This window comes from Dasypus novemcinctus, chromosome 29, assembly GCF_030445035.2.
Source record: "Dasypus novemcinctus isolate mDasNov1 chromosome 29, mDasNov1.1.hap2, whole genome shotgun sequence".
Classification (NCBI taxonomy): domain Eukaryota; kingdom Metazoa; phylum Chordata; class Mammalia; order Cingulata; family Dasypodidae; genus Dasypus; species Dasypus novemcinctus.
Window position 1 is genome coordinate 23194930 of NC_080701.1, and position 12871 is coordinate 23207800.

At 39.8% G+C, this 12871-nt stretch overlaps 1 protein-coding gene across 5 annotated transcripts in view; it reads left to right on the forward strand.

The window, feature by feature from the left end:
* The first annotated feature begins 581 nt into the window (after positions 1-581).
* LOC101445758 (disintegrin and metalloproteinase domain-containing protein 5-like) overlaps positions 582-12871 on the forward strand; it is a 136069-nt gene continuing 123779 nt past the window's right edge. For all 5 annotated transcript variants that reach the window (XR_011647755.1, XM_023583684.3, XM_058290085.2 and 2 more), the window contains exons 1-2: positions 582-716; positions 1488-1567. Coding sequence is in view for 2 of the 5 variants with exons in the window: in XM_023583684.3 (XP_023439452.2) it covers positions 665-716; positions 1488-1567 (132 nt within the window). In the remaining 3 variants the exon portion in view is untranslated. The remainder of the gene's footprint in view (positions 717-1487; positions 1568-12871) is intronic.

The following is a 12871-nucleotide window of genomic DNA, read 5'->3' on the forward strand; positions in this document are numbered from 1 at the left end:
AGCTCAACCGTTTGGATGGTAGGCAAAGAGAAGGTGAGTTATCAGCTTGCTCTGAGTAAGTTGATTTCATTTATCTACGGTTCTTCTCCAACCCTCGAACTAGAAATTTCTTCAAATGGCAAATGGCTCAAGTCAAAGATACAAACACTGTCCCTAACGTGAGAACTGAAAACTACGCCGCCTCTCCTTCCTTAGCCAGCAGTTGAGTGTGCCAGCGTCGAGAGCCGTCTCTGGCACGCTCAGGGCCCGCCAAGGGGCGCCCGACCGCTCTAAACTCACTTACTTCCTTCCGGGCCACAGGGCCCCGCGCACGCCGGGGCTTTTCCCTTGGCGGAGGAGCTCTTTCCTGGCGGCGCGGTAGCCGCGCCTCCCTGCTGCCCGCGCGGTAGCCGCGCCTCCCTGCTGCCCGCGCGGTAGCCGCGCCTCCCTGCTGCCCGCGCGGTAGCCGCGCCTCCCTGCTGCCCGCGCGGTAGCCGCGCCTCCCTGCTGCCCGCGCGGTAGCCGCGCCTCCCTGCTGCCCGCGCGGTAGCCGCGCCTCCCTGCTGCCCGCGCGGTAGCCGCGCCTCCCTGCTGCCCGCGCGCAGCGGGGACGCGCCCGGGGCACCTGCTCCCGCCCAACGCCCCAACTGCCAGTACTCGGGCCGGGCTCCAGGACAGCGGAGCCATGTTCCTTCTGGTTCTTCTCGCCCAACTTGGCTGGCTGCACGCAAGACCCAGTAAGCCCAGACACCTGTCCTCCTTCCCTTGCAGCCCCCTAATCCAGGCTTCTGGGGGGGGGGGGGTGCTTTGTTGGGTTTGGGGGCTGTACTGCCAGGTCTAGGGTCCAAGGGTGCAGTCCTTCCCCGGGCCGAGCTCTCCCCACCCTTCTCCCCGGCTTCCGAATCAGAGGCCAGGAAGGCAGAGAGGCAGTCTCCGGGCAGAAAATCTTTTCACTTCTCTGCAATGATTTCTCAACCTGTAAGATGGACAAAGTGAAATATATGGCTTTTCCACGTACAAAATTATGCGATTCCAGGAATAATTGCGATATGATCTAGAAGGTATTTTATCAGCGAGTTGGGGTTGGATGACTGCTAGCCTCCGCAGAGCAATTGCAGGTCACCCTTGTGTCCAGTATGTTCCATCTCTTCCTTGCAACTGATCCCGCTTTCTTGATGCACCCGGGTTTTCTCATTTTCACATCTCTGTACCACACTGTAAGTTTTTACTCAGTGCTGCTTCAGTCGAGCTGTCAAATTACAGAACTAGGGGTGTGTGTGTGTATGTAGGGGATGGGTGGGCAGGGAGAGAAAACTTGAGAGTTTTTATAAGGATTCAAAAATTTGCAGGCAGACATGACCAGATAGTGGACAGTGAGAGTGGATTTCGAGTTTATACAAACAACAGCAACAACAAACATGTAGGGAAACAAGTGCTGACTTAGATTTAGGAATGGGTAACTACAGGTATTAAAATAACTGTCGTTTTTTTTTTTTTTTCAATTTTAGATTCTCAGAGAATATTTCTGCAGACCACATTACCGGAGAAGATTTCATCATTTGACACAGACAGAGATCCAGAAAATAATGTAATTGGGCAGCGGCATTTTAAAAAAATGTCTTAGTTTGTGTTAGGTTGCCTCTAATAAGGTCAGGTTCAAAGTTGCTGAATAGAGGCAAAAACTCCATTCTCGGAGGTAGGGCTGATGGCTCATAACAGGCTCATAACAAGGAGCATTTTGCTGTGTATGGATATGTGTGACTGTACGTGCATGCATATGTGTGTTTCTGTAGAGGATGAAGGATTTTAGGATAGGATTCCCTAGAGTCAAAACTAAGGTTAGGCAAGGAAGGCCTTTGCTTTAAGTGGAGAATTTAAGAAGGTGACACAAAACTAGGACAACCTAGGACCAGGATTTGGATGAGGCAAGTGAGGTGAGGCAGGTAAGTACAGTGTCAGAGCCTATCTTCACTTAAAATTTGGATTCTTGTTCATCCTGGAGTTTTTGCCATTCACTTTGATTTTTAAAAATATTGCATTAAAATATTATTTCTCTAGATTGCTGATATTTTTTGGCACTCTAGCTCTGGCCCTGGTGGTTGCCCCAGCTGCTTACCTCAGCTTTCTGTGAGCCAGCAGGGATACGAGTGGTGGTGATTCTCAGAGAGACTTATCTAGTACTTAGCACAGTGTGAGCCTAGATAATAGTGGATATTCCTTCTCTAATGATTGCCCAGGAAAATCCACTTCTCGTATGGTTCCTTCTAATATAGGATAATCTAATACTAGTGATAACTGTGGATCTCCAAATTAATTTTTTCCCTTTTACTGGTGTTAAAAACCTCCCCTCCCTTGTTCAGCTAAGGATTCGCTGTGCCAGCTGCCCTCTTCTCCACTACCCCCAGTTCTTTGAAGGTACCTCCTGCCCCCATATCCTTTCCTTTACCATTTCTTTCTTACGATAGCTGGCCTTTATTAACCAACATGCCTGTCATGCACTTTTGAACTCCCCTCCCTGCTCTCTCCCAAGGGAATTTCTACCATCTTTTTCTGATTAGAAAGAGGGGGCACCATTTGACTTTTTGTTTAATTTCCATTTTCCTGAGATTACCAACCCTCCCTCTCCATTTGTTCCCCTGTCCAATCTCTACCATTCTTTTAAAAAGGCGTTTAGTAATATGGAAATTCAGCATGTTTCTTCTTTTTCTTTTTAATTATTATTTTTTTCATTTAGAGCAGTTGCAGGTTTACAGGAAAGAAAAACCATGCAAATAGTACATAGTTCCAATATACCCCCCAGGTGTATGCACTTTTCCCATTATTTTTTTTTATATATTTCCCATACATCACCATATTCTTAACACCTTGTAGTAGAACATTCCTGTATTTATATTATTAACCACAGTCCAGCGTAATTCTTTCAACTGTAACAATAAAAACATTTTAATATTTTATGAAACATAAAATTACTGTTATGTGGGATGTGACTGTCTTTTAATAAGTTTCATATAATATGGAGTTGGATCTGCAAAGGTAAGCAATGCCCAGCGACATACATACAAGCTCCTGGATTTAGCAAATAAAAATACAAGATACCAGTTATATTTGAATGATTTCTAATTGCCTGTGCATAGGCACATAAAGATAAAAGAAAAATATTGAAATGGGACATTATATAAATATGTATTTGTCACCCACCTGGAGTGAAATATGTCTCTAAATTACATACATTTTTCTTCAGTTAAATTTCCCTGTTAAATTTGCTTTCTTTAACAGTTCTTTGTTTGCAGAATTGATTATAAAATTCCTTGCAGTTATCTTGTAACAGAGTTTCTGCAGTGGTCACTTCTAACTTAATTAATTTTATCTATGGAACATTGTTAATGAGAAGTCATGCTGGACAGTAGCATTGCAAGATGATCTTTTGAATGTGTTAACAGCTCTGAGAATTGCGCTTAACTTTCTTTTCCATTCTTTACTATTATGTTACATCTCTTGATCAATGACTTTTTTCATTATAGTCAATTTTATTGAAACATTTATAAATCATACATTCCATCTAAATTGTATAGTCAGGAGCATTTGGTATAATCACAGAGCTCTGCATTTATCACTTCAGTCAATATTAGAGCATTTTCATTACTCCAAAAAAACGTGCAAAAAACCACTAAGCAAACAAACACCCTATTTAGTAGTCACCTCTCAATCTCTCTATCGGTCCCATACCATATATAACTGTTAACCAATTACTGTCTCTATGATTTATTTATATTTACATTTTGTATAGATGGAGTCAAACAATATGTGGTACTTTTTGTCTACTTTCTTTCCCTTAGCATGCTTCCTTTTTTTACCATTGATGGAATATTATTATTATTATTTTTTTTAATATTTATTTATTATTATTATTTTTAAATTACATTAAAAAAATATATGAGGTCCCATTCAACCCCACCGCCCCTGCCCCCCACTCCCCCCACAGCAACACTCTCTCCCATCATCGTGATACATCCATTGCACCTGGTAAGTTCATCTCTGAGCATCACTGCACCCCATAGTCAATGGTCCACATCATAGCCCAGACTCTCTCACGTTCCATCCAGTGGGCCCTGGGGGGATCTACAGTGTCCCGTAATTGTCCGTGAAGCACTATCCAGGACAACTCTACGTCCCGAAAACGCCTCCACATCTCATCTCTTCCTCCCGTTCCCCACACCCAGCAGCCCCCATGGCTACCGTTCCCACACCCATTCCACATTTTCTCTGTGGACATTGGATTGGTTGTGTCCATTGCACACCTATGTCAAGTGAGGGCTTAGATTCCACATGGGTACTGGATGCACTCTTCCCGCTTCTAGTTGTAGACACTCTAGGCTCCATGTTGTGGTGGTTGACCTTCTTCAACTCCATGTTAGCTGAGTGGAGTAAGTCCAATAAGTCAAAGTGTAGGAGCTGAAGTCTGTTGAGGCTCTGGGCCTGGGTGTCATATTATCAGTCCAGAGATTCAAATCCCCTACATATATCTTAAACCCAGCACCAACTACAATTCCAATAAAGTAGCATGCAAGTCTTGTGAAAAGAGATCCCCTCTGAGTCCATTTCCATCACGCAGAAACACCAGCTCCAAAGAAGGGCCATCTGTCATGGCAGTGAACCCCTTCTGCCATGACCATAGAACCCGTGGGTCTCTTTATCCCTCAAAAGAACCAATACCTGGGGTTGTATCTACCTTATCTGTCTCTTGGACTCTGTTCAGTTGTACATAGGGGTATTCCTTCTGACAACCTCCAGACTCTTTTTTAGAGACTCACAGCCTTATAATCTCATTTCTCCTTTCCATTTCCCTCTTACATTAGGTCAAACCGCTTCCCGAAGTCATGTTATTATATGTAGACAGGTATATTCTGCTGTTCCGCATTGAATCTTTAATTCAAGGTCATTTTCTAGTTGCTTCTTCAGCTGGTATGTGGTAGTGATCCCTCGGTGCCAGGGAGGCTCATCCCCGGGTGTCGTGTCCCACGCTGGGGGGAATGCATCACATCTACACACGCTGAGTTTGGCTGTGAGAGTGGCCACATTTGAGTAACACGAAGGCTGTCAGGAGGAAACCCCCAGGCACAATGCTACTCTAGGCCTTGTTCTTATTGCAGGTGCATAGGCTCAAAAGTGTAGCCGTTAGTATCAAGGGCCCACTGTTGGGCCCTCCTTCCTTCCTGGTTCTTGCCGTTGCACCTGGAGGATTGCCGCTGCTCTCCCAGGGCCCACAACAGTGACCCCCCGGCCAGGAGCCCAGTACCCCCCCAGCTGTTGTTTTTAATTGTTTGATGGAATATTATTAATATATTACTGTACAGTACTGTGCATGGCTTCCTTTGGTTGTATTTTTGCCCAAATATTGCCCTAACATTAACATCTCGTAACATTAATGTACATTTGTTATGTTTCATAGAAAAACATTCTTATATAGGCACTACTAAACCATACTAATTTTCCCAAGAGGATTTTCTATGCTATAGAGTCCCATGTTTCATTCTTAACTTTCCTTATAGTGACATACACGACCTTAGACTTTCCATTTCAGCCACTATCATACCCACATATTAGTGCTGCTAATTAATCACACTATGATGTTCTTTCACCATTTCTATTCCTTTCCAAACATATACAAACAACCTTTTAACCAGTTCTGCACAGATTATACCTCAGCTTTCCATTCTCTAACCATCTATTTTTCTGGTGACATATTCTAGCTGTTAATTCCATGAGATTTATTAGTTCATAATAGTGAAATCATATAATATTTGTGCTTTTGGATCTGGCTTGCTTCTCAGCATAAGTTATCCATGTTCATTCATGTTGTCATATGCATCACGATTTCATTTTTTTTTACTGGTGAATAATATTCCATCTACATATATACCACAATTTGTTTATCTTTTTGTTAGTTAATGTACCCCTGGGTAGTTTCCATCTTTTGGCAATTGGGGATAATGCCACATTAACTCTGGTGTGCAGATGTCTGTCCATCTCCCTCCTCTCAGTTTTTCTGGGTATATACTTAGTAGTGGTATTGCCAGCTCACATGGCAGATCTATGTATATTTTTATATCCTATTATTTTGTGTTTATTTACTTGTTGCATGGTTTCTCTATATCTGTAATATTATATAGTTTATTAAGCAATTAGGGCTTGTGAAATCTGGAAAAAAGAGTTATAAGAGCAGCACATCAATATATAACAATGCTAATGTTTTAGAATATTTAATATTTACATCAAATTTTAAAAATAGCTATTTCATATAGTCCTTATCTTAATACATTATCCAGTACTGTAGAACACTCTCAAATGACAACTTTGGCAGATAATTGTGTTTTTTGAAGAAATGTTCTCTAAAATCTTTTATTAATTGCAATATTACATGCTATATTCCTTTTTAAAAAACAAAATAATCACATTTTGTTAATATAAATTAATTTACTTAATATATAAAACCTGCTCCAGACAAATAGCAAACACACAATTTTTTGCAGATCTATATTTAACTTCCTTAGGAGCCAATAAACAGACTTCCACAGCAGCTGAACCATTCTACATTCCTACCAAGAGTGTTCCTGTCTTGCCGCATCCTCTCCAACACTTGTAGTTTTCTGAGTTTTTAAATAGTAGTCATTCTAGAAGGGGTGAAATGACATCTTGTAGATTTCATTTGCATTTCCTTAATAGCTAGTCATGTTGAACATTTTGTTCATGTGTTTTTTTTTTTGCCATTTGTATTTCTTTGGAAAAACGTCTATTCATGTCTTTTGCCCATTTTAAAATCGGGTCATTTGTTTTTTTATTGTTGAATTGTAGAATCTCTTTTTATATAATGGATATTAACTCCTTGTTGGATTGTGATTTCCAGATATTTTCTCCCATTGACTAAGCTGCCTTTTCACCCTCTTGACAAAGTCCTTTGAATATTGAGGAGGTCCTATTTATCTGTTTTTCCTTTTGATGCCTGTGCTTTGTGTATAAGTTTTAAGAGACCCCTACCTACTACAAGATCTTGAAGATGTTTCCCTAAATTATCTTCCAGGAGTTTTATGGTCCTTGCTTTTATGTTTAGGTCTCTGAAACATTTTGATTCAATTCTTGTATAAGTAGTGAGATAGGGATCCTCATTTGTTCTTTTGGTTATGGATATCCAATTCTCCCAGCACCATTTATTCTGTCCCAATAAAATGAACTTGGTACGCCTGTCAAAAATCAGCTGACCATAAAGGTGAGGGTCTGTTTATGAACTCTCAATTTGATACCATAGATCAGTGTGTCTATCTTTATACAAGTACCATGCTGTTTTGACCACTATAGTTTTGGAATACCCTTCAAGGTCAGGAGCATAAATCTTCTGACTTCACTCTTCATTTTAGAATGTTTTTGACTATTTGGCACCTCTTTCCCTTCCAAATAAATTTGGTAATTGATTTTTCTATTTCTGTAAAGTAGTCCATTGGAATTTGATTTGTTGAATCTACAAATCAGTTTGGGTAGAATTGACATCTTCATGCTATTTAGTCTTCTTATCCATGAACACAGAATGTCCTTTCATTTGTTTAGATCTTCTTTGATTTCCTTTAGCAGTGTTTTGTAGTTTTTTGAATTCAGGTCCTTTACGTTCCTGGTTAAATTAATTCCTAGATATTTCAATCTTTTTGTGCTATAATGTGATTTTTTTTCTTGATTTCCTCAGATTGTTCTGTTAGTAGGTTATAGGAACACTACTCATTTTTGCACGTTCATCTTGTATCCTGCCAATTTGCTGAACTCATTTTTAGTTCTAGTAGCTTTGTCATAGATTTTTCAGAGTTTTCTAAATATAGGATGATATCTACTGCAAATTATGAAAGTTTTACTTTATCTTTTCCAATTTGGATGCCTTTTATTTCTATGTCTTTTCTGACTGTTGTGGCTAGAACTTCTAGCACAAAGTTGAACAATAGTGGTGTCAGCGGGTATCCTCGTCTTGTTCCCAATCTTAGAGGTAAAGCTCTCAGTCTTTTCCCGTTGAGTACGATTTTGGCTGTCAGGTTTTTAGATATGCCCTTTTTCACGGTGAAGAATTTTCCTTCTATTCCTAACTTTTGCAATGTTTTTTTTTTAATCAAAAAAGGATGATGGATTTTGTCAAATGCCTTTTCTGTGTCAGTCCAAATGGGAATATGTGGTTTTGTTCCTCTGATTAGTTAATGTGGTACATTACTCTGATGGTTAGACTCATGTGTCAATTCAGCCAGGTAACTGTGTCCAGTTGTTTGGCCAATCAAGCACTGGGCTAATTATAATACAAAGACATTTATGGACTTTAGTCATCAGTGAGTATTCTGCATAGATGGCTGATTATATCTACAATCAATCAGGGAGATTGCAGAGAGCAATGAGTGATGTTTTATCCAACCAACTGAATGCCTTAAAAGGAGAAGTGATTTTGGCATCTAGGGAGAATTTCCCAGCTTGTCTTCGGACAGCCAACCTTTTCCAGGAACTCATAAAGAACCTTCCTTTGGACTTTCATCAGAACTCCTTGTTTGTAACCTGCCTATAGAATCTGGACTTATCCATCCCCACTGTACTAGTCGGCCAAAGGCGTGATGATGAAAAATACCAGAAATTGTTTTTTTTTTAATAAAGGGTATCTATTTGGAGTACAAGCTTACTGTCACAAGGCCCTAAAGAGTCGAATTCAAGGTACCATAAGAGGTACTTTCTCGCCCAATGTCTGTTGCCATGTGTTGATGCAAGATGGCAGGTGATGTCTGTGAGAGTTCGTCTTCCTCCTTCTCCCAACGCTCCATGATCCCAGCTTTTCCAAGTTCAGCCGCAGGCTGGGGCAAGTCTTGTCTCTCTATTAGTGCTCATTCCTCTCTGGGCTCAGCTGCTCTGCTCTCTCTACAAGGCCAGCTGTAAACTGTCATGCGAATGGCTCATCTCTCTTCCCAGGGTCTCTGCCATGTCTAATGCGGACTTTTCTCTTTCCTCACATATCTGCTTCTCTGTGTGCTTCCTTCCCAGACTTCAGAATCAAAGCTCTAACTTTCTCCTCTGTCATGTCATTTTCTCAGTGAGTTACCGCCCATCAAGGGAGCAGAGACTCAACATCCTATTGACATGGCCCAGTCAAAGCCTTAATCATTATTTAAACAAGTAAAAGTGAAACCTCTGAATCCAATCCAATCTAATATGCCAAGAGGAACAGACCAGTTCACAAACATAATCCAGTATCTACTTTTGGAATTCATAAACAATATCAAACTGCTACACCCGTGGTCACGTGAGAGAATTTTATAAAATCTCATACTATTTATAGATATCTCCTATTGATTCTGTTGCCCTAGAAAACCCTGACTAGTACAATTACATTAATTGATTTTCTTGTCATGAACCAGCCTTACATACTATGGATAAAACCCACTTTATCATGGTGTCTAATTCTTTTAATATGCTTTTGGATTTGATTTACAAGAATTTGTTGATAAGTTTTGCATCACTATTCATTAGAGAGATTGGTCTGCAATTTTGATTTCTTGCAGTATCTTTATCTGGCTTTGGTTTTAGGGTGATAATGGCTTCATGAAGTGTGTTGGATAATTTTCCCTCCTCTTCAACTTTTTGGAAGTGTTTAAACAGGATTGTTATTAATTCCTCTTGAAATTCTTGGTAGAATTCACCTGTGAAGCCATCCTGGATATTTCTTTGTTGGAAATTTTTAAAGTAAATTCATTCTTTTATTAATTTAGATTAATAAATAATTTAGATTACATAAATGTTATATAAAAAAAATAAGGAATTCCCATATGTCCCTCTACTTCCCCATTCCACACTTTCTGGGACATTTGTTACAATTGATGAAGACATTGAAGCATTGCTAGTAAACATGGACTACAGTTTACATTATAGCTTATATTCTGTCCCATACAATTTTGTAGGTTATGGCAAAATATACAACGGCCTGTATCCATCACTGCAATATCATGCAGGACAACTCTAATGTCCTAAAATTGCCCCCATATTACACCTATTCTTCCCTTTCCCATCCCTTAGAACCTCTGGTGACCACTGCCTTTATATCAATGTTAGGAGTTCTTCCATTGCTAAGATAATAGGTCTATATTAGAATGATAATAAGTCTACTTTATTCCATTGTTCATTCCCCAATCTTGAGGATTTTGGGATGGTGATGCCCACTCTTCTAATTGAGAGGGAGCTTAGAACCCATGGAGCAGATGGATGGAACCATCTTGCTTGCGGTTGCAGACACTCTCTGTTCCTTGGGATGGGCATTGTCCATCATCACATCCTTGTTAGTTGTCCTGGGTGAGTTCAATGAACTAGAGAGTAGGTTTTGTAACTCTGTGGAGATTCAGGACTCTACTGGCACATGGACAGGCCAAAGATTTAAGTCTCTGGGACATAAATTTATCAAGTATAGTGCTAATTAATTGTTCAAATTAAAGGAGCAAAAGAACCATGTTTAGAGAACCTATACATGAGCCTAACTCTGGTACAATGGGGAGCATAAATTCTAAAGTCAGGCCCACTGATAAAGTGCTGAATTCCTGAGCTGTCTGCCCTGCTTATAGTTTCTGGATGTCTCTAGAGCCCTCAGGAGCCTTACTTTTGGAGGCACTGTTTACTGTGGCAGTCAATTAGATCATGCTGAGACTTGCATAAGCATAACCTATGGGATGACCTCCCAACTCACCTTGAAATCTCTTAACCATAAAAACTCATTTGTATTTACCATTTTCCCCTTTAAGTCAAGGTCTTTTACTAGAAGCATTGCTAGTTGGCACTAGTGCCAGGGAGGCTCATCCCTAGGAGTCATGTCCCATGTTGGGGGGAAGGTAGTATATTTATATGCTGAATTCGGCTTAGAGAGGCCATATCTGAGCAACAAGGAGGCTTTCAGGAGGTAACTCTTAGGCAGTATATAATACTAGGCTAAGTTTCAATTTTGCAAGAAAAGGTTCATAACTACAATCATCAATATATCAAGAGTCGGTCATAATGTTTTTCTTCCTTCACTAGGCACTTTCCTTGCACTCAGGGGACTCTAGCAGGACTCCCCAGGATGGGAATTCAATGTTCTTTCAGTTATTGTGTGGATCTTCACCCATTGAGATAATTCCCCATGAACAGTTGAACACATTCATATGCCTTATAGGTATGCCCCAGGTGAACTGCTTCCATGCATCCACCCACCACTGACACCTTGCACCAGAGAGCCTCCCCTCCCACTGTTGTGACCCTTCTGTGATCCAAAACTTCTCCAAAAATGGAGCCAACAAAATAACCAAATAAAATTAATAAGAATATGATATTATTTAAAAAATATACAATAAAATACAAAAATTTTAAAAAATTGAAATAAAAAAAGTTTTAGACATTGTATCTTTCATCACTGTAAGGTCTGTTTTCTTGTATGTACAGTGACATATTCTAACATATATTCCCCTGGTGTCTTATTTTTTTCATTTTATCTTCAAGGAAGCTTTAGGATACAGAAAAATCACATGGAGAATATAGGGCATTCCCACCTACCTAATGCCTCCTCTCCCCTATTAATAGCATTTTACATGCAGATGGTACATTTGATAAAAGTGATGTACAATATTGAAGCTTTGCTACTAACCATGGTCAATGGTTTGCATTGTGGTTTATATTTTGGATCATACACATTTATAGGTTTTGACGGAATTTGAAGTGGCTTGTATCCATTATTGCATGATCATGGTGAATAATTCTAATGCCCTAAAAATGTCCTATAGTCTATCTATTCTATTCTTTCCTCCCCTCTTCCCTCAGAACCTATGGTAACCCCTGAGTTTCCATTTTTGAAGAATACAATTCATAGTTACTTGTAATAGTACTGACGGCTTGACATATTGGTCTGTTTATTAGGCACTGCCCATGTTCTTGAGGGATTCTTGTCTGTCTAATTAAAAACATAGCAGGACTCCCCAGGACGACAGTTTGATATTTTCTTGTTTATTGTGTGGGTATCCACCCACTGATATAACCATTCTCTCCAACCCATCTTATTATTATTTTTAAAATATATTTTTTGACAAAGAAGTTGTAAACTTACAATCATGCACATGTGAGGAACTCCCATACAACACCCCTCTATCAACACACCACACCGTGGTGGAACATTTGTTACAGATTATGAGATAATATCATCAGACTATTATCACCAACCATGGTCCATTCTGTGTATGTGGCACACTTTTTCCATTCTCCCACATTATCAACATAGTACATCTTTGGCATAGATGCATGAATATTACATTATTACTGTTAACTACAGTCCATAGGTCATTCTAGTTGTATTTTCCCATGCTTCCCCACCTCCCTGCAATAGTGATGTACCTCTGTTCTAGGTCACAAAAGACACTCTTGCATCTATAACAACCACAATTCTCATCCATTTCTAGGTTTATTGTGTTATTCAGTCCGTAGATTATTCTCTAGCTTTTTGTGAACTGGACTTTACATCCCTAGACTACCCTTTTCAGCCACATTTCCATTTATAAACCAGCTCATACTCACTGCAATGTGTCACCATCAACTCTGTACATTTCTACACTTTTACATAAACCTAATTAAAACTTCTACATACATTAAACATCAGTAGTCTATCTCAGTCCTCCTCTTGTCTCCTTTAAGAATCCACCACCTACCACCAAGTCTTGAAGATATATTCCTACATTTTCCTCTAGAAGCTTTATGGTTCTTGCCTTTTATTTAGCATTTTGATTCATTTTGAGTTAATTTTTGTATAAGGTGTGAGATACAGGTACACTTTCTATCTTTTGGCTATGGATATCCAGTTCTCTCAGCACTATTTGTT